Source organism: Danio rerio, chromosome 16 (assembly GCF_052040795.2).
Source record: "Danio rerio strain M-AB ecotype USA chromosome 16, GRCz13ab, whole genome shotgun sequence".
Taxonomy (NCBI): domain Eukaryota; kingdom Metazoa; phylum Chordata; class Actinopteri; order Cypriniformes; family Danionidae; genus Danio; species Danio rerio.
This window is the reverse complement of record NC_141036.1, coordinates 52659258-52684454: the sequence shown is the minus strand read 5'-3', so window position 1 is coordinate 52684454 and position 25197 is coordinate 52659258. Positions and strand designations below refer to the sequence as shown.

The 25197-nt window shown below is 36.1% G+C and overlaps 3 protein-coding genes and 1 long non-coding RNA gene across 7 annotated transcripts in view; 2 read left to right on the top strand and 2 right to left on the bottom strand.

Moving 5' to 3' along the window:
• Window positions 1-25197, bottom strand: part of LOC147840416 (uncharacterized) — a 976031-nt gene that overhangs the window by 1441 nt on the left and 949393 nt on the right. The window lies entirely within an intron of this gene.
• Window positions 860-10073, top strand: zmp:0000000881. 3 transcript variants are annotated; one of them, XM_087288171.1, is made up of 5 exons: window positions 860-911; window positions 3328-3473; window positions 3553-3691; window positions 5549-5656; window positions 8599-10073. In XM_087288171.1, the coding sequence occupies exons 2-5, from the start codon at window positions 3328-3330 to the stop codon at window positions 9397-9399; spliced, it is 1194 nt and encodes a 397-aa protein (XP_087144297.1). In that variant the 5' UTR covers window positions 860-911; the 3' UTR covers window positions 9400-10073. The 3 variants fall into 3 exon arrangements, with proteins under 3 accessions (XP_087144297.1, XP_087144299.1, XP_087144298.1); XM_087288173.1 differs by having other exon boundaries at window positions 4396-5656; XM_087288172.1 differs by lacking the exons at window positions 860-911; window positions 3328-3473; window positions 3553-3691; window positions 5549-5656 and adding an exon at window positions 5901-6119.
• rab11al (RAB11a, member RAS oncogene family, like) overlaps window positions 14176-25197 on the bottom strand; it is a 94448-nt gene continuing 83426 nt past the window's right edge. Inside the window, exon 6 of the mRNA XM_087285336.1 lies at window positions 14176-14771. The gene's annotated coding sequence lies outside the window, so the exon portion shown is untranslated. The remainder of the gene's footprint in view (window positions 14772-25197) is intronic.
• LOC101886350 (uncharacterized) lies at window positions 17882-23875 on the top strand. Its single transcript, XR_015512210.1, has 5 exons — window positions 17882-17922; window positions 19197-19249; window positions 19539-19594; window positions 21154-21208; window positions 21370-23875. It is a non-coding gene; the product is annotated as an uncharacterized LOC101886350 (long non-coding RNA).

Genomic DNA, 25197 nt, shown 5'->3' with positions numbered 1-25197 from the left:
CGGTGGGTCAATCGGTGCATTTAAAAACACTATTGGTTGGGTGTAGGGAAGTGGGTGGATGGGTCAATCGATTCTTTTTCAAACACTATCGGTTAAGTTTAGGGAAGGAGAAGGGTGGTTCAGTCAATCAGTGAGTGAGTCAGTCAGTCAGTCGACAGCAGCCTCTAGTGGATTTACGCAAGAACAGCAGGCGCAAATGGCATTTACGAGAAAAATTTGTGATCTCAAAAAGCATACACAGCAGCTTCTGGTGGATTTGCAAAACAAAAACTGCAAAAAAAAAAAAAAAAAAGTACCTCATTGGAGGTATTTGGCACTCTCCAGAACTGTATATTGGGGTGCGTTTTGTTAGAATGAGCCTGGGTTAAAAAAAAACAAAAACAAAAAAACAGCATAAATATTCCTACTGTCACAGTTTGGAGATGATCTCTGAGTATTCTCTGCCCTTGCATAACATCGTCTTGTTCTGACATGTCAGTCTTGCTGCTTCTTTTTCCAAGACGATGCAACGTTTAGTTCAACCATAAAAAAACTATTGTAACAAGTTTACAGAAATCCCTTGTGTACGAACAAATAAATGAGGAAATACAGGAGAAATACAGTCACCTTTCTCCTTTGAATTTAAAAATGCCTTTGCTAAATATAATATCTCGTCTTAAAGAGGAAACCGTGAATTTCTCTTAATACTCACCATATTCATCACTAAGGATTTATATAACATTTCTTCAGAAAGTTAACATTGTTTGTCAGCTACTTTAATACCTTATCTGACTGGCTGTGCATCTCCAGCTGTCCTTTCAGTGTTGAAATGAGGGTGTGGTGAAAGAAGGAAGGTAATTAGCAGGAAAACTTCTCTTCCAGCTTTATTTGAGCACATCTGCTGCCATCAGGATCACAACCTACAAAAACAGGTAAGAAAACATAGTAACTAGTGAACCAAACTCTACTTATTTTGTTGTGCTATGGAGGACAGTGATTTTAACATAATTCTGATAACGCTGACATGGTTGTCATTAGAGTTTCTTGTGTTTTATGTGAGGTTTAAGCTTTAGCAGAACCTCTTACTTTGTATGTAATTGTCATATTATGAGAAAATCATAACACTATAAGAGGCTGAAACATGCTAAAACTACTTTATGTCCAGGTGGTGGTGAGTAGAAATTGCGCCATCGAAAATTCATCCTTTAACTTTAGTGTAAATGACTTAAATTTATTCATGTGTATGAAAGACTGATTATAATCCAGATCCAGTCTGACTGCATTTTCCTATTAGCAAGTACATGCAGGCTTAATTCAAGCAGGTTTTTGCCTAAAGGCATTCTTGAAAATATCTGTGTGTCAACAGATTTGTGCTAATGACTGTTTTAGCTGTAAAATCAAGTTTTTCTACAACATATCTGAAGGTTAGCGTTCATCTTTATGATCTGGTAGAGGAATGTCTGGTAGAGCTTAAAGAAACACTGTAGGCTTTTATGGCTTTATGACTATTTCGAAAAATATGTTCACGAGTTAACATGAGCAGAGGATTTCCTGTAAACACACCTGATGATGGCCTATTTTAGTAGCAGGGGGTGGAAAGAGTACTGAAAATTATACTAAAGAAAAAGTACCATTACTTGGAAAAAATTATATAGTACAAGAGAAAATGTATCTGTTCTAATTACACTGAATGCAAGAGTGGGTCTTCCGTTGTGAATGTTATTCCACCTCATATCCTGCAAATAAAATAAAAATAATTAACTTACATTAGTGTCCTTACATTTCTTTCTAAATCAAAATTACAGTATTTGACAGTCATGGACCATAAATAAATAAAATAAAAAAATGTGTGAATAATTTAACTTGAGAACACATTTTATTGATAGAATATATGAAAATGTAACATTCTGTAGGCCATTTGGTGATTTAATACAGTAGACATCCTTCATCTTCTCATCAGTGACGTCAGTCTAAACTGTCTCTTGGTTGTTGTGTGTAATGATTTTGTGCCTTTTTGGACACTTTTAATGCTTTCACACTCACTGAAAAAAATGATTAATTGAATTTACTATTATTTTAGGTAAGTGGTTACAAACTATTTATATGGGCTGAATTTAGACAAATTAAGTTAAACATTATTATATTGCATTTGTTTGTCTGAATTCAGCCCATATGAATTGTTTGCAACCACTTACCTTAAACAATTTAGTAAGCCAATTTAGTAATTTAGTGATGGATGGATGGATGGATGGATGGATGGATGGATGGATGGATGGAAGGATGGATGGATGGATTCAATATTTAGGAGGATGGATAGATGGATATATGTATAGATGGATGGATGGATACAATATTCAGATGTATGGATGGAAAGATGGATATATGTATGGATGGATGGGTATATGAATGGATGGATGGATAGATGGATGTGATATTTAGATGGATGGATGGATGGATGGATGGATGGATGGATGGATGGATGGATGGATACAATATTTAGATGTATAGATGGATTGATTGAAAGATGGATATATGTATGGATGGATGGGTATATGAATGGATGGATGGATATGATATTTAGATGGATGGATGGATGGATGGATGGATGGATGGATGGATGGATGGATGGATGGATGGATGGATGGATGGGTATGATATTTAGATGGATGGATGGATGGATGGATGGATGGATGGATGGATGCGATATTTAGATGGATGGATGGATGGATGGATGGGATATTTAGATGGATGGATGGATGGATGGATGGATGGATGGATGGATGGATGGATGGATGATGATAGATGGATATATGTATGAATAGATGATATATGTATAGATGGATAGACGGATACAATACAATATTTAGAGGGATGGATGGAAGGATGGATGGATGGATACAATATTTAGATGAATGGATAGATGAATGGATAGATGGATGAATGGATACAATACAATATTCAGATGGATGAATGGATGCAATATTTAGATAGATGAATGGATAAATGGATATATGTATAGATGGATGGATGGATGGATGGATGGATGGATGGATGGATGGATGGATGGATGGATGGATAGATGAATGGATGGATACAATGTTTAGATGTATGGATGGATGGATGGAAAGATGGATATATGTATGGATGGATGGGTATTTAGATGAATGGATAGATGGATGAATGGATACGATATTTAAATGGATGGATGGATGGATGGAAGGATGGAAGGATGAATAAATGAATGGATGGATGGATGGATAGACAGACAGACGGACATATGTTTTCATTAGTAGGATTGTTTGTTATTAGGACATACAGTTTGTCATTCTGCTGTGAACTCCTCAATAGATGGCATACTCCACACAAACACTAGCTGCAGGCTGCTTTGGGAAAATATACAAGGAGAAATATGGAGACGCATGGGCTGCTCTCAAGAGAGTTCCTCTGGGCCTCATCAGCAAACAACAGCTGGAAAGAGAATGCAGAGTATATCAGTAAGTGCACATGTCTAATAATTTTCTGATTTAACTGCTGAGCTTAAACACATAAAAAAAAAATTCTTCTTCACACCAGTAATGCTCGGCATCCAAACATATTGAAGCTTCTCGGCGATCCTTGGCTGAAAGACTCCAAGTGGAACATTCCTTTAGAGTTCATCTTTGGGGAAGACCTTGAGACGACCATCTTCAAAGTACAGCTTTCTAAAATACAGGTAAACATGACAGAAACTGCTGAATAGGGCTGCCAAAAGTTTTGAGTTCGGCTTTTAAAAAAAAAATTATTTAAATTTCAGTACGATTTGTACCGTATTCGATACTTTTGACATCCCTACTGCTTAACAATGATTATTCTGTCTTCCTTTACTCACCCATGGGTCAAACCTGAATTCGATGTTGTCTAGACAATCTGCCCAATTATGCAATATGATGCTTTTTTGGGACTGACAATGCATAAATCTGAAAACAGGTTACCAAGTAGAAGTATTTTAGAAAATACCGTCAATGTCGTGTCCATGTAAACACCTGAAAATGAGTCTTTAAAAACAATAATGTCTTATGCATGCATGGTCATTAGGGGAGTGTAGATTAAAGGCAAACCTGAGCAAACAGAATAATGACCTGGCATGCGTAATGCAGCATTTTTAACAAGCTTCACAGAAGTGTAAATGTGAATCGTTTTGCAAATGTTGTGCAAATCTGAAAAGCAAGTGTTAGGCTACATGAAGAGCTAGGCTTGAGTGTCAGAAGTTAGAGGAAAGAAGATTTAAGTGCTTGTTAGTACCAGATGAGCTGAGTGATCTACTCCACACACAGCCATTTGAAGAGGTTACAAAGAATAGTCCGGAAATATATTGTTGCTGGCCTTGTCCTTGTCTTTATGACCACAGTGATCCCATGTTGTGATGACTTCTTTCAGCAGGATAATGTGCTTTGTCACTGAAATCATCTCAAACCGGTGTCAAACATCCTCCACGATGACTAGATCTCAATCCAACAGAGCACCTTCGAGATGTGTTGGGACAGGAGATTCTCAGCATGAAGACAGCAAATACGCAGTAACTGTGTGATGCATCTGGCCATAGCGGAGCAAAATCTGTAAGGAATGTTTCTAGCTGTCAGAGTATAAAGGAGACCCAAGTTCAAGAGGATTTATTTAAAAGAAGTGAATCAAAAGCTCTGTTCTTAAAATGCAGTAGGAGAAAGTCACTCAAAAAATATAATAGAGAACACAGGCAGTCAGTGACCAGCCCTCCTCTGGACGATGATGGACTGGTCAAACGAAAAGACCCTCTAGGTTAAACAATCGAAAATGTAGAAACAGACCTCAGGAAGCCGAGATGGTGGACAGACTTCACTCAAGTGTGGACTGTGGGCAGAGCAGAGGTAAGCCAATGCACAGATGATCGAACAATAAGTGGGTAGAGACAAAACAGGACTGGACGAGATAAAATACAAGAGGTATAATCTTCTGATCAGGAAGGACAGGTAACACGTGTAACTCTCAGACACAAGAACAATTATCAAGCACAGAACGAGGGAGAAGGGGAGACTAAATAGCCAAATAATCAGGAAGAACCGGTGAGAGTAACGGGGACGGGGAAACAAGGGAATTGATAACAGGTGAAACTGCATACAAATAACTAGACACAAGAGGAAGACAGAGAAAACACACAAAAAACCCAGACACTAGCACTTTCCTGAATCAATGCCAACAAAAAATATGGTGGTTTTGAAGTTGAACTACCTCAGGATGGATGGATAGTGAAGGTGAAATGAAGAGTCATAGAACCCTAAATAATGTTGTCTGACTGTACAGAGCTCTGAGGTTAAATTCCTGCTCCCTCCCATCTCGTACATGCTTATTACATGACACTGCAGCCATCTATTGGTCACAGTAGAACACTACACTCATGAGGATGAGTAATTGATGACAACATTTGTATTTTTGACTCCTAATATCTTAAACAATTGAATAAAAAAATGATTATGTATTAATGGACAAAATGAACCAAAGTGAGCAATATTCTCATGTGTGTGTGTGTGTGTGTGTGTGTGTGTGTCTCTTTCAGCTGACTCCGGCTGTGAGAGCAACAATCATCACTGGTATGTGTGAAGGTTTGCTTCATCTGCACAGTAAAGACATCGTCCATCAGGACCTCAAACCTGATAACATCATGGTGAGCGAGATACAAATGTTCCTCATGGGGCCAAGAATTACTAAAGAAGTAGTTTTAGCTCAGTGGCTACCTTTTCATTGCTATTCTCATTCATTGGTTTGTAGATGAACGTTTGGGGATACAATTTTTGCATCGTTGACATGTAAGAACCACTTTGGGTTCCTTACATAATCTTTTAGTGAATATTTCTTAAAAATAACAATGGCTGCTTCCGAAACCGCCTACTTCTTAGTAGGTACTGCATTTGAATTTAAACATACTACTCGGCAGTTAGAAAAGTGCGTTCTATACAGTATAAATGTGAGCAGCATAAATGGAATTCGGACGTACTACATCCGGAATTTTGTCATCATCATGTGACCTACTGTACCTGCATCAGTTGCGTCGCTTCACTCCCATTTATGAATTCTCTCATGGGGCATCATGGGATAGTGCAGCGCACTTCAGAATCTCCCCGGAAGTAGTAAGTCATCCGGGTACCTCTCGCATACTGATTTTCGAATTCTATGAATTCCGACGTACTACTCGGCTCGCATACTGTTTTTAGCTTACTGTATAGTATTGAAGTATGCGGTTTCAGACGCAGCCTATTTCTTTCTTAAAGTTCACATGAACTGAAAGTTGCTGAGACTTTTATCTCAGTACGTTGATTTATTTCCAACTGAAACAAAATACTGAGTAGGTGGCGGGGCTTTATTTTTGTGATGCTCATAGCAAACTAACAATATCAGGAATGTGGTTAAAGTCCACATGAACCAGAAGCTGCAACCGTCATTTTTTTTTTTGTTTTTTGGTATCGTAATGCAGTTCCTGGAGAAACAGAATATTCAATGAGCAAACAGTGGGCGTTGCTTGTTATTTCTACTAGATGTTTGATGTAGTAAAGTGGGTATTTAATTCAGAAAGATCAGAAAAAAGGGGAGAGTTATTACAACCTAACGGACACCTCCTCTTCACCATTTGTGTTTGTTTTCAAAACTGAACGTTGGAGGGTCATGACTAAAATACTTAATACCTCAGACAAACTTTTTTTGTTGTTGATAAAATGCATAAATTAATTGTTCACCACAAAACTAGTAATGTGAGCTAACGAAATCAATATGGTTAGTTTATTTAAGAATAAGTCAATACTTTAAGAATGTTGTAGCTGAAGCCATCAATCTGACATCAAAAGAGAGGGGCCAACACTCCAAACGCTGAAGCAAATGTTTAGATTTTGATTGAGGTCTAACCAAATATAAATATGTACAGTTGAAGTCAGAATTATTAGCCCCCTGAATTATTAGCCCCCTGTTCATATTTTCCCATTTTTTTTAATGGAGAGCAGTTTTTTAACACCTTTCTAATCATAATAGTTTTAATAACTCATTTCTAATAACTGATTTACTTTACTGATTTACTAATAACTGATTTATTTTATCTTTGCCATGATGACAGTAGATAATATTTTACTTTATATTTTTTAAGTAACTTTTATAAAGCTTAAAGTGACATTTAAAGGCTTAACTAGGTTAATTAGGTTAACTGTGCAGGTTAGAGTAATTAGACAAATTATTGTATAACAATGGTTTGTTCCGTAGACTATCGGAAAAAAATATAGCTTAAAGGGGTTAATAATTTTGTCCTTAAAATGGTGTTTAAAAAATTAATAACTACTTTTATTCTAATCAAAATAAAACAAATAAGACTTTTTCCTAAAGAAAAAATATTATCAGACATACTGTGAACATGTGTTTCTTTGTTAAACGTTATTTGGGAAATATTTAAAAAATAAAAACAAAAACAAAGGGGGAATAATAATTCATACATGTACTGTACATATACAGAATATTTTGTAAAATATAAATGTTCTATGGATGTTTTGTTTTTAAGATTGTAGAAGCTTTTATTTAAACAAAAACATTGAATTCCTTTTCATTACATTTGAATTATTCAAATGTTTCTCACACCATGAAAAATGGTTCTGCCAAGATCTCTTCACTAAAACATTCTTTGAGCAAACTAAAATACCTTTTCTATGGCATTGCTACAAAATCTCCCTTTTGAAACCATTATATTTAGGGAATACATTTATTATAAAGAGCTTTAATTTCATTTAGGTATCAGGACTGTGTTCATTTAGGTCTTAGATGTTTTGCACACAGAAAAAAGCACAGTATTTACTGTAAATTCATGTAAATTCAATCTGTGACCTTTGTAGATTTGGTATCCAATGTCTCTGCATGTAAACTCCACATCACCGTGAAATTAATAAATACTTCAATTCAAACAAAAAAAATAAAATAAAAAGTCCTTTAGCTAAATGATCAGTAAATTGATTTAGGTTGTAGGTAGGATTAGGGATGTAAAATAATAGCATATTATTATAATAATAGCATAATATCCTAATAATAGGCAGGTAAAAAGCCATGTAGATAATATGAATTGTTATTTAAATAGTGTTACCAACCAAACAAACAGACAAAAAAATCAAACAAACAAATAAACAACCAAACAAACAAACAAACAAAAAGCAAACAAATAAATAAATAAATAAATAAATAAATAAATGAACGAATAAATAAATAATTGGCATTTCTGTGTGGAGTTGGTGTGTTTGTGTGTGTGTGTGTGTGTGTGTGTGTGTGTGTGTGTGTGTGTGTGTGTGTGTGTGTGTGTGTGTGTGTGTGTGTGTGTGTGTGTGTGTGTGTGTGTGTGTGTGTGTGTGTGAATGAGTGTGTAGTGTGTATGGGTGTTTCCCAGTACCTGGTTGCGGGTGGAAGGGCATCCACTGCGTAAAACATATGCTGGCATAGCTGGCGGTTCATTCTGCTGTGGCCACCTCTGATAAATATGAGACTAAACCGAAGAAAATGAATGTTTAAATAAATAAATGAACACATACATAATTATTTGATTAGATTTTTCCCTCTCTGTAAAAAATCTCTATCTTTTTTATTTAGGTGGAACATCAAACTCACCGTGCTGTGATCATTGATTTGGGATTGGCGAAATTTTCCCGCAATGGACTCTCATCCGCAGTAAACTTGGGGAACGAAGCGTACTCAGCTCCAGAGATCCTGCAGTTGAACGGAGTTCGTGACAAGCGCTCAGACGTTTGGGCCATGGGCAAAATCATAGCTGAACTCTGCGCCAGGATCAGATTGCCCACCCAATCTGTGTCAGTCCTCAAAATTCGTGAAACCCTCAAAGACCAGCCATACTGTACTCCAGTGTCCAGGATGGCGGAAGTCAACCCCAACTACAGAGCTTCTATGGCTGGAGTCATTGCAGAAATCAGGAGAGCTGGAGCCATTCAACAAATAGACGGCAGACCTAAAGACATTACAAGAGACATCCCAAGAGACATTACAAGAGACATCCCAAAAGACATTACAAGAGACATCCCAAGAGATATTACAAGAGATTTTACTAGAGATATTACTAGAGACATTCCAAGAGAGATCCCAATGGCAAATCAGAAGTGGAGTCCTCTTCCTCCTAAGATGGAGTTAAATAAACCTAATTTGTATTATCGGCAGGACCCACCTCAGCAGAGAGATTTTGGAAAGGCATTGGTCCCGGGTAAAAATGAGGCGTTAAACAAGCAGTTCTCACTGATGTCTTTTCCATGTCCTCTCCCAGAAACTGGAAAAGTGACTCAGGAACGCTACAATGAGGAGAAAGGAGCCCTAGAATATAAAGAGATCGTCACGAAGGGAGGAAAAATCGTCAAATATGAGAAAGTACAAATAACTAAATAGAGTTTGTGTTCCTGAAAAAGGTGGCTGTACAGTACATATTTTACAGTGGTGATGCTTTAAAAAAAACTCCACATTGTGTTCTGGTTGGTTCATTTTTGGATTTGTAGTTTTAAAAGTTTTTCAGAAATGTCCTGACAAAAAAATGGGTGCTGTTTAACAGTTTTAGGACTGTTTCATGCTGATGAAAGGATTTGATTCACCTTAAATGTTGACTTGCATCCCATTCACACGGGGCTTCAGCGTCAACGCTTGACAGAGGGCGTGTCTGAAGCTGGGGTTGGCGTGATTATCATAGCAGCGTTGGCCAATGAAAATAGGCCATTGTCTGAGCTGGTGTATTTGCATACAGCGATCTGATTGGCTGATGCTTTCGTCGGCGCTTGAAAAGTTGAGCAACTCCCAACTTCTGCCACGAGCAACGCTTCTGAAGTGGCGCCGACAGATCCACAATGCAGTTTGGCAACTCATCCATTCAAAGTGAATGGGAAGCTTTGAAGCTGACGCCCCGTGTAAATTGGGTTATCATGTTTCATATCATTCGATGTTGATAATTAATTAATAAACCACTTTAATTCACCAACATTACTAAGGCAAATTGATTTAATAGTCAAAAACTAAAATATTTAAACAAAAATATCTGATCTCTTTATAATAAAACAAAAATAACTGTTAAAGAGACTCTTGATTCTGTTGACTCCGTAAACAACACAAATTATAATCAAATCTGAGCTTTCGAGTAAAGGAACCGACCATCATTATTCAAATGCATTTGAACATTAAAAATCATGAAGTTGGATGACTATATTATCCCCTATGCTAAAAAATCTTTCAGAAGTGGAGCTAGAGGCTGGGATGCACAAGAAAAGAAACCAAAAAGCCACTCTGGCGACATCCTTGTTGCAATTGGTTTCCTCAATTGGTTCAAGTTGACTTAATTTATTTAGTTTTTCAGTACTCAGTTTGAGTTCTCTTAATTTATTAGATTTTACTGTGCTCAAATTGCTTCATTTACTTAAATGGATTAAGTTCACAGTACTCATTAGGATTAGTTTTTGAACTTAAATGGTTTGTTGCAATCGGTTTCCTCAAATGGTTTGAGTTACCTTAACTTTTTGGGTTTTACAGTGTGGAAATGACACTTACACTCTAAGCTTATTGACATTGCTTTCAAGGCGTGTGCTCAGCAGCCACATTTTCATAAAACTATAGCGCTTCATACCGAAACTAAATACCAAATCTTTTTTTAAATTGATATTGATAATGGTTTTCAGTCAATAAATATTCATGCCGATTTTATTGCCCAGCCCTATGTTGACTATCGTCATTTTGTGACTTTTTTCCCTTTAGGATTATTAAAATGCACATAAAGCAGATACAGTTGAAACTAAGTTTGCATACACTCTAAAAAAGGAACATAACCATTTTTTTTAAAACATGTCTGATGGTAAATCATATTGAACGTTTATTGTTTTAGATCCGTTATGATTACCTTAATCATTTACATTTGCCAAATTCCAGAATAATGAGAAAATTTGTTTTTAAGATTTTTTTATTAAATTCTAGAAAGTCAAAAGTTGATATTCATTATCATATCCTTGGTATTTCTTTAGCTTTGCTTTTAAACTGTATAACTTTCGTCAAATGTTTTGGGTTATCCTTCTACAAACTACTCACAGTAGTTTTAAGGAATTTTGGCCCATTCCTTCTGACAGAATTGGTGTAACTGAGTCAGATTTGTAGGCTGTCTTGCTTGCACAAGCTTTTTCAACTTTTTCAGCTTTTTCACAAATTTTCTGTAGGATTGACATCAGGTCTTTGTGATGGCCACTCCAAACAAATTGGCAGTATGCGTAGGGTCATGGTTCATTTGAAAGACCCATTTGTGGCCAAGTTTTATTTCCTGGCTGATGTCTTGAGATGTTGCTTCGGTATTTCTACATAATGTTCTTCCTTCATGATGCCATCTATGCTGTTAAGTGGACCAGTCCCTCCTGCAGCAAAACAGCCCTACAAAATCATCCTGCCGCCCCCATACTTCACAGTTGGGATGGTGTTCCTAGGCTTGTAAGCTTTCCCCTTTGTCCTCCAAATGTAACACTGGTCATTATGGCCAAACAGTTCAATCTTAGTTCCATCAGACCACAGGACATGTGTCCAACAATTATTATCTTTCCCAGTGTAATTTAGCAAACTTTAATCTGGCTTTTTTGTTGATTCTGGCTTGTTGATTTTCCCATCACGTCAAACAAGGAAGCAGTGTGTTTGAGGGTTTCTTTAAATACTATTCTACAGTTTTGCCTCCAATTAACTCAAATGTTGTCAATTAGCCAATCAGAAACTTTCAAAACCTTAACACCATCATCTGAGCTTATTCAGAGGCTTAATAATCTTATCGTATGTAAACTTGACTTTCCAGAAAAGTAATAACAATTTCTTAACAAATCTCTCTCTCATTATTCTGCTATTAAGCATAACAAAAACTAATTTGATAATCCTAACTTACCTAAAAGAGAAAAAAGTTTAGTCGCATTATGTGCCTTTTTATACAGTGTATGTAAACTTCTGCTTTCAACTGTAAATAAAAACATTCTACAATATATATATATATATATATATATATATATATATATATATATATATATATATATATATATATATATATATATATATATATTAATCCTTTAATTTTACTGTTAAAGGCAGTGTCACAGAACCAAAAAGAAACAAAGAAATAAGCAAAAAAGCAAGTCTCTAACAGTGATTTCATTTATGCAATTTGGAAATGCTTTTTGCATGTTTATCTGCCTTGATTGTTTTTATATTGTTACAGTATACATCATGCTACATCTAAATCTCAGACTTTATTACACACTTTAAGCCCTTTTTCACACTTTCTTAGTAATAATATAAATTAACAAAGGGGTTTTAAAGATGCTGTTAAATGCATTGTTTGTTTTTGTGTGAGAACTATTCATGAAATGTTAAAGGATTACTGTTCTTATCAGGTTTTGTATTGCTTTGTTATTATTTTTGGCAATTTACACTAAATCAAATGCAGCTCAATTTGACTCAAAGCATGAAAGTTACCTGAATTCTGAACAACTGTCAAAGTAAAGAGGTTGACACTGTCAGAGTTCAATTGCTCTTGATATTTGAGTTATGTCACTAGTTAAAACTCTGTGATGTAAAATAATTGATGTAAAATACAAATCAATGACATGTTTGAAACACTGTTTACTTTTATTGAAGATGCTCATGTAGCAGGTTGATAAACCTTACTCTAAAGATATTAACAAGACTGACGAAACTAAAAGTGCATATTCTACATTCACAAGAGGACTAACATTACTGTAAATAATGCATCCCTCTGGTGCACACACACACATACAGTGCTCAGCATATATAAGTACACCCCTCACAAATCTATCTTTTAAATTCATATTTTTAATAGGAGCCTATACAAAATTATATTTGTGCATATACATTAGATGTATATGTATATGTATCAGTACTGAAGCCAAATCTGGAGCTCATCTAACCAAATAACTTACGATAACGCTTCAAAAACTAGCAGCCCAAATGTATATGTTATTGAAAAATATTAAATACAAATTTAAGAGAAGCAAAAGAACCAAAAGCATTGAAAAATTTAGTTGATATTTTGTAGGTTGTATTTTTTTGTGTGATCCTTGTCTCCAGTTTGTTTACCCTCGGGTTTCTACTGTCTCCATCACACTGCCAAAACATACCTGCACCCAATCAGCACTAAGGGTGTGGTATGCTGTCACACACTACATCATCGGTCTTGACGTGTGCTCAAGGAAAATCAAGAACAGTAGGGACTGCATTTTTTGAAGTTCAGCAGAGCGTAGGAAGCTCTGATGAACAGGTGTGTTATAAACTATAAATCTGTGACTGAACAAACAAAACACACACACACACACACACACACACACACACACACACACACACACACACACACACACACACACACACACATATATATATATATATATATATATATATATATATATATATATATATATATATATATATATATATATATATATATATATATATATATAGTTGAAGTCAGAATTATTGTTAAAATATTTTCCAAATGATGTTAAACAGAGCAAGGAAATTTTCACAGTATGTCTGATAATATTTTTTCTCTGGAAAAAAGTCTTATTTGTTTTATTTAAGCTAGAATAAAGGCATGCTTTAAAAATTTTTATTAACCATTTTAAGGTCAATATTATTAGCCCCTTTAAGCTATATATTTTTTCGATAGTCTAAAGAACAAACCCTCATTATACATTAACTTACCTAATTACCATAACCTGCCTAGTTAACCTAATTAACCTAGTTTAAATGTCACTTTAAGCTGTATAGAAGTGTCTTGAAAAATATCTAGTCAAATATAATTTACTGTCATCATGGCAAAAATAAAATAAATCAGTTATTAGAGATGAGTTATTAAAACTATTATGTTTAGAAATGTGTTGAAAAAATCATATATATATATATATATATATATATATATATATATATATATATATATATATGTGTGTGTGTGTGTGTGTGTGTGTGTGTGTGTGTGTGTGTGTGTGTGTGTGTGTGTGTGTGTGTGTGTGTGTGCGTGCGTGTGTGTGTGTGTGTGTTTTCTTAAAGTGACATTTCTCTATCAGGGAAAAAATCAGCTTAAAGGGGCTAACAATTTTATTCTAGCCGAAATAAAACAAATAAGAGTTTCTCCAGGAGAAAAAATATTATCACACATACAGTGAAAATTTCCTTGATCTGTTAAACATCATTTGGGAAAGATTTAAAAAAGAAAAAAATAATTCAAAGGGGGGCTAATAATTCTGACTTTAACTGTATCATAAATCATTAAATTGTTACCTAATATTTCTTTCAAAGTTCAGATTATAATATTATATATGCCAATTTTGTCCTAAATTGTCTTAAAAAAATTATAACATGTAATTACAGCCCCAATGCAACATTTTCTTCATGTAAATAGTCTTTGATTATAGTTGCAATGTTAAAACAATTTACAATGGTAATCTCTTATTTGAGATATAAAGAAGACGTTATACTGTGACTGACTACACGTATTTCCTGCAATACCTTTCAAAACCTGAATTCGTAATCTCTTCGATCGTGACGTGTTTACAAGGAATTTCAAGAACAAAAGGGACTGCATTCTTCAAATTTACTGTAACTAGCAATTGAAGTTCAGCAGAATTTAAGAAGCTCTGATAAGGTGTGTCCATACTTCAACTGTTTGGTGTGTGTTGTGGCGAGTGTTCCAATGCAGCGTCGCCACAAGTCCAAACACCTGTCACCTCATCAGAACCGATCGCCACCTGCAGCTCATTAGGAAGGGAGCATATAAACAAAGAAAGGGAAGACACAGACTGAGTGTGATCTCTCCAAGAAATACATACTAATGCTTCTTTCTCTGTTTTCCCAGCAGATAGGCTAGACAGGCACCTTAGATTCATACTAAAGGTCCAACACTTCACCAGCCTAGAGGATTTTCCCTAATATCCAGTCAGGACTGGACTCCTACCTGCACAGCTTCCCTTTCCTCACCTTCTTACCTGGCACTGTAAATGAATCCAACTCTGGGTTGTTAAATCATATATGTTGGTCTGCTCAGGTTTTATCCCGTGTGTGTGTGTGTGTGTGTGTGTGTGTGTGTGTGTGTGTGTGTGTGTGTGTGTGTGTGTGTGCATGGGCGCGCTCTGGTGGGAGGCGTGCGTTGCTACGAGGCCGTAGGCTGACTGCCTTAGTGCCCCACCAGTGCTGATATACAGCCATATCTTACTGCTACGAGTTTGATATTGCGTGTTTTCCGGAAGAAATAAAAAATGGGATGGTTGTAATAGATTGGTCTGAAATATGGGATACTCCCATGAAAAATGGAAGTGTTGGCAGCAGGGCCGGAGCAAGCTGAACTGCCGCTCTAGGCAGAGGACGATCACGCCGCCCTCAACCCCAATGTGAAAACGAAAGTGACCGGTTATGAAAATGAAGTAAGGTGTTGCGGACCTCTATTCTGCCGCCCTATGCGCGGATATAACTGAGAATGCGCGGGTGCTAAGGGAGGGAGGTGTCGCGGACACCGCGCTCTCTATTCTGCCGCCCTATGCGCGGATATAACCGAGGACGCGCGGGTGTTGCGGACCTCTATTCTGCCGCCCTATGCGCGGATATAACTGAGGACACGCGGGTGCTGATGGAGGTGTCGCTGACGCCGCCCTCTCTATTCTTGCGTGAATATATCTGAGGACGTGGGTGCTGAGGGAGGTGCCGCGGACATAACTGAGGACGCGGGTGGTAAGGGAGGTGTCGCGGATGCCGCCCTCTCTATACTGCCGCTCTAGGCGGCCGCCTAGGTCACCTCTATAGACACGCCGGCCCTGGTTGGCAGGTATGCTTACTAGTTTGATAAAGATTTGATCTGCTGTGGTTCGAAATCAGACTGTTATAAGCTTATAAGCGTAAGGGCTTATTATATGGTTCTGTCGCCATCTTGTGGATAGAAAACGTCCACCATATACTGGCAGGCTAATGGCTGCCGACAAGCTGTCTCTCAGAAATTGTTAATATTTTAAAATAGGCACTATTCTTACAAATAAACTGCATAGTTGCAATCTAAACAACTACATTCTCGACTATAAAAAGCCTCAAAAGTACATTTCGTTGTCTAACAACTGTAATATTTGTCAAACTGTAGTGCCTCTGCTTGTTGCTGGCTGTATGTGGGTGGAGTAATACACAAAGGTGAAGGGTGAAGAGGCCTTTGTGTGATTTTACTGGCAAAATATTGCACGGCTATCAGCCAATCAGAATTAAGAACCAGACAGAACTGTTGTTTATATATATATATATATATATATATATATATATATATATATATATATATATATATATATATATATATATATATATACATAATCATATTTTTTCTTTTGGAGAAAGTCTTATTTTTTTAATTTCAGCTAGAATAGTTTTTAAAAAAATGTTAAAAACATTTTAAGGTCAAAATATTAGCCCATTTAAGCTATATTTTTTTGTAGTCTACAGAACAAACCATCGTTTCACAATAACTTGCCTGATTATCCTAACCAGGGGTGTGTTTCCGAAAACCATCATTAGCTAACTATGCTCGCAAGTTGCGTCGTTACAAACATAGTTTGTTGATTTGGTGCACACTGGTGGTGGTGTGGAGAGACCCCTCTCATGATTGTGAAGTGCTTTAGGTGTATGGCCAAACACAATAAATGCGCTATATAAATACAATACATTTTATTTTCTTCCAGCAGGAAGATCCAATATAACACGTAGGGCTGCAACAACAAATCGATAAAAAACGATTACTAAAAGCGTTGGCAACAAATTTCATTATCGATTCGTTGTGTCATGCGACACGGGGACGTTTGATTATTAAAAAACACTTTAGTTCAGTGCGGAGTGGAGTGAACAAGGTCTCTATCACGCACTGATACAGAGTTCGGAGCATCATAGACAGGGATGAGGAGGAAGGGAGTTTAAAAGCAAGGTCCTACTTTTGTTTCGTTTTGAACAAGTTCGCAATAGCTTGTTTATCTTTAGAGCGGCTACTGAGAAAATCAAACAGCTTTGGGGCGGTATCTGGTGCTGAGCTACAGAGAGCTGAGCAAAGCTCTCAGTAAGATCTGTCGGAAAAGTGCTTCTTATTTATTTATTTATTTATTTTAAAAACAAAACCAACTTCGCTGAGAAAGACGTGTCTTATAATTACAATTATGCAGCATTTTAACCGCCTAATGCTTAATTTATGTTTTAGACATGTAAATACAAACACGTACTAGTAAAACAATACATTTAGAGTTTGTAAAACACACAAGGAAGTCTAACAATCCATTCAAATGTAATTTGCCAATATGTTTTATTCATATCAGATACACATTATACATACTGAAAGTAACTAAAGTTGATCTATTCTTCTCTAAGTTCACCAGCCACTTACTTGCATGTATTTGGGGAGTAACTGGTGAATTTAGCTGCTGAATCCTGCGTGTTCTGCTTTTTATGAATGAGGCAAACATGTGGTTGCAAGTAAACATGACAATGCCCATCTCACGTTATAGATCACGATCACTTATTATAACAGCTCAGAGATTTTAGAGAGTTTATTTTTTTAATTAACAGTTGGAAATTAATGCTTTTTTAAATCTGATTTATCGATTAATTGAAAAAATAGACAGATTAATCGATTATTAAATTAATCGTTAGTTGCACCCTTAATAGCACAATGGTATTTATTTTAGGAAGTAAATACCAACAACCTTGCTTATCAAACACATTCAAAGCCAAACTACTCACTGATAAAATGCCCAAGAAAGTTTTAGTTTCATTACGAAAGGAAGGGATGTGGGAGGAGATCTTGTTTCTCAAGCTATAAAATAGAAATCTCTGTTGTGAACCAGTTTCTTTCACAGGACTGAAAGAGTGTTTCGAGCCTAAACTGTGAGTAAATATAAATGTCATGTAACATGCTTGCTATAAATTAAAAGCAACTTATAATATTTGATAAGGCTAAAGTAAATCAAATCTAAATTGCACTCTTTCATTTTTTTTTAAAAAGTTAAGTTTGAAAATTCTATCCAAATATAATGATATAAATACAACTCAAAAGTAAAGTTTATCGAAAAACGTTGGTGTTGGCTGAGAAAGCCTTACCTTAATGTTTAAAGGAGTTTTTAAAAGCAAGAGATTTGAAACCGGTTCTTCCTGGCTCAAAATGAGGCGGTAACCTGATCCTGAAATGTTTGCTACACATTTTGCTTTGTTCTTGTAACCTTATCATTAAATCTAATTAAATACATGAATAGCTAATCAGTTCCTGTACAGTAATATCAGATTCTATGCTAAAGACAAAATTGAGACCCAACAATAATTTACACAAATGTTTTACTTGAATAAACCTGAATCTAATATGTTTAAATCTGAGACAGACAAACAGTATTTTGAGCTCCCTATATTAACATATGCTCTTTGTCAGAAATGAGACCATGAATATGAACTAAAACCATTGAGACTCAGAGCTCATCTCCCAAAAACAAAAATCCAAACAGTAAATAAACTAATCTACAGTGATATGAAAACATTAGAAGTATCTATACAAGAACACAACAAACTTAGATTTTGAAACATTTCAGTAGAAAATGATTGTACAACTGTTGTTTTTTTGTAATAAATCTAATTCGACAAATTGTTTTCTTTACAGTTTTATTCATAATGGTAAAAAAGGAGTAATGCATAACATGTATTTAACTGCACATTAAGCAAAACGCTCCTCTCAAATAGTTTTGTAGTTGAGTAGCGAGTCTATTGATATGACTGAATGGCTTTTTTGAGGCAGGCTAAATGTATATTTTCTGACATTATATACAAGCTGTTTTAACATGCGGAAACACTGAGTAAGGACAAAGCTTCTGATTAGGCTGACATGCGCTAAAGAGTAGTGATTTTTTTCTGTGAACTGCAGCAATAGACGTTATTTTAAGTTTAGCTATACCCATTCTTCTCTCTTCTCTATTAAACGTCACAGAGTGCTTTACATGGACACCAATAATTTGGTTTTAATACGATTAAGACTTCGATTAAGAGTTTCCGACAACAATATTTCTACAAAACATTGATGGATATTTGTTTATTTAAGACATGTTTGTTTGTTTGTTTGTTTGTTTGTTTGTTTGTTTGTTTTTTTGTTTGTTTGGTTGTTTGTTTGTTTGTTACAGATATTTCTGGATGTGTTTGTGAGTTTTGAAGAAATTTATTAACAAAGACAATGGTGAGTTAATTAATTACAGTGTCCAGTCCTGAGTGTTTTTTTAACATCCCATTATAAATGGCAAGTACAGGAAATTTTGTTTTTAGTATCAGGTCTTCACTATATTTATTTTAATGCAAATTTTTTTACTAATTACATTTTTACGCAAATATCTGCACTTATTACATTTATCTGCCCTTATATTAAGTATAAAGACCAAAAACAAACACTCATGAATTACTTAAAATATTGATGAAATGCAATCCTTTAAAATATTTCTCATCTCAACTGTCTTACCACATCACTGTAGGGACCAAAACCTTCTAAAGTGAAAACACACGGTAGGGTAAAATGTGGTCCAACCAGGTCAGTATTTTTGTATCAGCTGGGTTATATGTGTACAGTGCGTCTGGAAAGTATTGATAGGGCTTCACTTTTACACTTTTTTATGTTACAGCTCTATTGCAAAATGAATTAAATTCATTTATTTTCTCAAAATTCTACCCACAATACCCCATAATGACAATGTGAAAAAAAAGTTTTTTAAATTGTTGCAAATTTATTAGAAATAAAAAAGCTGAAAAATCACATGTACATCAGTATTCACAGCCTTTGCTCAATACTTTGTTGATGCAACTTTGGCAGCAATTACAGCCTCAAGTCTTTTTGAATATGATGCCACAAGCTTGGCACACCTGTCTTTGGGGAATTTTTGCCAATTCCTTTCTTAATGGAAAGCAATGGTGTTCAGAGATTTTCAGATCTCTCCAAAGATGTTCGATAGGATCTAGGTCTAGGCTCTGGCTGGGCCACTCAAGGACATTCACAGAGTTGTTGTAAATCCACTCCATTGATATTTTGACAGCGTGCCTTGGGCCATTGTCCTGCTCAAAGATGAGCTGTCACCCAAGTCTGATTTCAAGAGCACTCTGAAGCAGGTTTTCATTCAGGATGTCTCTGTACATTGCTGCATTCATCTTTCCCTCTATCCTGACTAGTCTTCCAGTTCCTGCTGCTGAAAAACATCCCCACAGCATGATGCTGCCACCACCATGCTTCACTGTAGGGATGGTATTAGCCTGGTGATGAGCGGTGCCTGGTTTTCTCCAAACATAGCGCCTGGCATTCACTCCAAAGAGTCGGTTGTCCTTCTGTAAGGTTCTCCTCTCTCCACAGAAAAACGCTGGAGCTCAGACAGAGTGACCATCGGGTTATTGATCACCTCCCTGACTAAGGCCCTTCTCCCCTGATTACTCAGCTTAGATGGCCGGCCAGCTCTAGGAAGAGTCCTGGTGGTTCCAAACATCTTCTACTTATGGATGATGGAGGTCACTGTTCTCATTGGAACTTTCAGAGCAGCAGAAATTTTTCTTTAACCTTCCCCAGCCTTGTGCCTCGATACAATCCTGTCTCTGAGGTCTACAGACAATTCCTTTGTCTTCATGCTTGGTTTGTGCTTTTACATGCATTGTCAACCTTGGGACCTTATACAGACAGGTGTATGCCTTTTCAAATCATGTCCAATCGACTGAATTTACCACAGGTGAACTCTAATGAAGCTGCTGAAACATCTCAAGAATGTCCAGTGGAAACAGAATGTATGTGAGCTCAATTTAGAGCTTCACGCAAAAGGCTGTGAACACTGATGTACATGTGATTTTTCAGGTTTTTAAATTTAATGAATTGGCAACAGTTTCAAATCTGTTTTCACATTGTCATTTTGGGGTATTGTGTGGAGAAACTTAGGGAAATAAATTAATTTAATCCATTTTGGAATAAGCCTGTAATGTGGAAAAAGTGAAGCGCTAGGAATACTTTCTGAATGCACTGTATATATTTTTTTACTTCTAAATTAATGCACATAATTTTAATTCTAAGCTTTAGCATTGCTCGATAATAATAAATGATGTTTTGCTAATTTTCAGCATCATGGGTGAATATGATCTTGAACTGGAATACCCCAATAACAACCCAAATATGGTAAGACTAACTACAATGTGACCAAACAAGCTAAAAGGAACAATGATATGCTTGTTTATTTCTAGGCACAGCGCTTTGATAACCACAATGGTTTGGTCAACATGAACTGAAACATGTATGTCCCTCCCCCCTTTCTTGTGTTTTCTCATATTTTCTTGTAGGGGAACAATATGTTGGTCCCATCATACAATAATCCTGGATACTACAACCCTCAATTGAACTACAATCCGGGCAATTATGCATACGCTCACCGTCACACTGATTACGTGCGAAACTTTCAAACATATGAGACTGCAGTCGTGAGGAATGGTAGACTTGTTGAAACAGATGAATACATTAATTATTATTATTAAACTAATATTTTAGCTTTGATCAATATTTACACATCTTCTTAAAATAAAGGATCTACACTCTAAAAAAATGTTTTTCTTATTTCCTTTTTTTTTGTTTGTTTACTCTTCTGTTCAAACACTTCTGAAAACATCAGTTGCACTGACCTAAAATGATTTGTCAGTAATACAAAAATGTTTAGTTGAGTTAACAAGATTATACATCTTCTAGAGAGGCGAACTCCAGTGTGCCACACGCCTGCTTTTGAGTGAAGGTCCCGGCCGTTAGATTGCCCTCTGGGGGCTGGTTGCAGTACAAGTCATAAAGCCCACCGCCTCCGTATTAATGAACGACACTTAAGCCCAAATAAATAAAAATTTCACTTGCAATAAAATGTCTTGAAAGATTGATCTGGTCAAATTCTGGCACTGGTTATCATGCTCATATAGGTGCAGATCTTCATTTTTGTAAACAGTATGTTTTTAGCCAGTATTTTAATGCTGGGCGTGTCATCGTGATTGACAGCTGTGATTGACAGTTTCTCAAAGCTGACCATCAGGGCTGTTTCTCAATATGCGTTCTTGTATGTACTTGCGTTCTTGTGTCCTCGTGAAACGTCATCAACCGTTGCCAAACTACTGTTCCAATTCAAAGTTCACATCTTGCCAAGTACAGATAAAGGCTCTTTCTTAATATGCGTTCTTCAGCGGTCTTGTGTTCTTGATTAACGTCATCATCAACTGCTAAAGTTCAGTTCCAATACTCAAGACCATGAGAACAGAGGACGCGTGAAACGTGTGTTCTTGATATTGAGGACGCACCGTTGCAGATTTGAGCACCGATCTCGCTCTAGAAGTCCCAGAAGTCATTGCGACAGGAGGTGGGAAGCACAGCATTTTATCTAGATTTATTATTACAGTTCAGAGATTTAACTTATTTGCCTCAGGAGTTTCCCTAAATGAAACGGTGAATATAAATATTGCCATGAACATCTTGATAAAGAAATAAACACATTAAGGGTGTTTATTTGCTGAAATTCGTATTAAAATCTGTTTTATTTTCTATTGTGCAACGTGTATTTATAAAGTCTTTATGCATAGTATATATTGTGAAAAGGGGAAAAACAATAATTCCCTGTATGAATGCTGTAATGTTAATAATAATAATTTTCCATTAAAAACGCGTGAAGATCATGTGACCATCAGGAAGAACGCAGCGTCTCATTTCTCACAGGACGCGTTCTCTGTCCTTGCGGTCTTCCGAGTTCGTTCTTCCGAGGACACCAGGCAAGACCGGCCTCCACAAGAACGCAAGTCTGTTCTCTTCTTTCTTGGAATTGAGAAACAGCCAAAGTTCACATCTTGCCAAGTACAGATAAAATTCCCAGATGTGTACTTGCTCTGCCCTTTTGGCCAAGGATGCATCGAGAGGTGACTTGTGCGAACTTGCAAAGCTCAGGTATCCCAGAATGCATTGCAGCTAAACAAGCAAACGCAAATGGTGGAGGAGAAAACCCGCACGGTTTTAAAAATACTCCTTTACTGTGTCACAAAATAAAGTTTTGACAGTTTTTCAGGCAAGAATGTAGTTGTTTTAAACTTGAATCGGCAGTTTATTCACAAAGATAATGCGTCTTTAGTGATGTGCCTCTGCCAATGCGGACTCCGACTCCCAGCCTGCCAAAGGAGCTCCGTCATCAATAGAGGTAAAGTTGGTTTTATATTCGTACATTCGGACTTTCCCCTTTATCATTTTATTAGATTTTTTTATAGATAATTAGATTTTTTACAAAATCTAAATAGGAAAATCATATTAGTAGCAAATGACTATCTAAGTACAACATTGTTCTATAACAGTGAATTATATAGTGTTAATGTTGTTTAGAAGTCATACTTTGCATGCTAATTCTGATCAAATTTTCAAAGTAATATGGTAAACAATATAGAGACTTCTAAATAAATGAATGCACGAATATAAAACCAACTTTACCTCCCCCACCAAGAGCAGTCTACTTCGGCCAGGCCATCTCGGATGTACCGCTGGATCTCATCACTCCATTGCAGTTAAAACATGATATTTAATTCATCTTATGAATATCTAACGGACAGTTTTTGGTCTTTTAAATCTATTATTTATTCTCAGGTGTATTATTTTGGCAGTATTATTTTGTTACCTTTTATAATTGTCTTTAATCATGTTACCGTGTTGTACGCTGTTTGTCTTTGTTTACCAAATTGTTTGACGTACTCTTTATTTCTTATCGTGGATGTCTTAATTTCTTATTGTGTATATACTTGTATAATTACCATTGTAGTTTATTAAATCTGATAATCAAGGTCACGTGTCTGTGTATAATAACTCATTTTACTTGACATTTATATGAATGTGTACATTTTCTTAAATCAATCATGTAGATTTATAATATCAATATAATATTAATTCCAGGATCGTGCATTATATAATTAAATAATTTTATTGGTAATGTACAGTGAAACCGATGAATCCATGGTGAGGTAAGTGATGTTATAAAGTACACTGCCGTTCCATTTAAAGAAGTACCCGTCTTTGCGTCCTCGGGAGTTCGTTCTTCCAAGTCTGAACTTGGCAAGTCTGAACTTCCAAGGACGCAAGTCCGAACTTTGCGTACTTATTGAGAAACAGCCCAGAGCTTCGGGAGGAGATTCATTATTTGATTTGTGTGTTATTTACCATGATAAAATGAGAAGCAGTGAACTATAGTTTCTGACCTAAGGGATCTGGTGGAACACTGTTTATTCGGTAAGGTCAAGGTTTTAACTGGCTTTATTAGTGTGCTGATACGGGGAAAATACAGGTGATCGCTATCTAGCAGTAATTCACTTTATGGGTCTAAAATAATAATTAGGAAGACAAAACTAATGTTAGCCTATCTCCACATCGATCTCCTGTAATGTTATTTGAACTTGATTTAAAAGACATCTCTGACAGTTTGAGTTTACGCATGTTATTGGATTAATCTACTGAACTTGCTGTTATACAATATTATTGCTCTGGAAACCAAATCTTATTTAACAAATATATTTGAAAAGTGAGTTCAATTAGCATAATTATAAAAATTAAGTCAACTTAACAGTTCCAAGTTACAATGGGTTTACTTGCATTATTTTTTTTAAGTCAACTTGTTGCTTTTAAGGCAATTGGTTTACTCGCTTTAAGTAACTAATCACTTTTTACAGTGCAGTAAAAATCATCTGTGCTCCAGTAAGCTTTGAGAAATGATTTACTTTATACAAATGTATTAATTTGAAGTGGGGATCCCATAATGAAGACATTAATAAGGACGGCTTAGTATTAAGTGTAATTCCTGCACACCGCAGGCCAAACATTAAACAAACTGTAGTGGCTTTAGGACAAAGCATGTGGGAGAGTGAGACCAGTGATCTCTGCATGCATGAAAAATTGCACATTATGACAAGTTTTGCTTGCTACACAACTGAAAACATGCTAGATATAACACAGGCTGTTTCTCAATATGCGTTCTTCAGCGGTCTTGCGTCCTCGTGTTCTCATGCAATGTCATCATCAGCTGCCTAAGTTCAGTTCCAATACTCAAGACCGCAAGTACGGAGGACGCGTGAAACTTCCCGGATGTGTTCTTGATATCACCGAACTCACTCTGG

What these genes read in the sequence shown, in the direction of transcription:
- zmp:0000000881 (XM_087288171.1), top strand. Translation starts at nt 3,328, where the DNA reads ATGGCATACTCCACACAAACACTAGCTGCAGGCTGCTTTGGGAAAATA. An exon ending in AGAGAATGCAGAGTATATCA is followed by an intron (nt 3,474 to 3,552) that starts GTAAGTGCACAT and finishes TCTTCACACCAG; the next exon opens with TAATGCTCGGCATCCAAACA. An exon ending in TACAGCTTTCTAAAATACAG is followed by an intron (nt 3,692 to 5,548) that starts GTAAACATGACA and finishes TGTCTCTTTCAG; the next exon opens with CTGACTCCGGCTGTGAGAGC.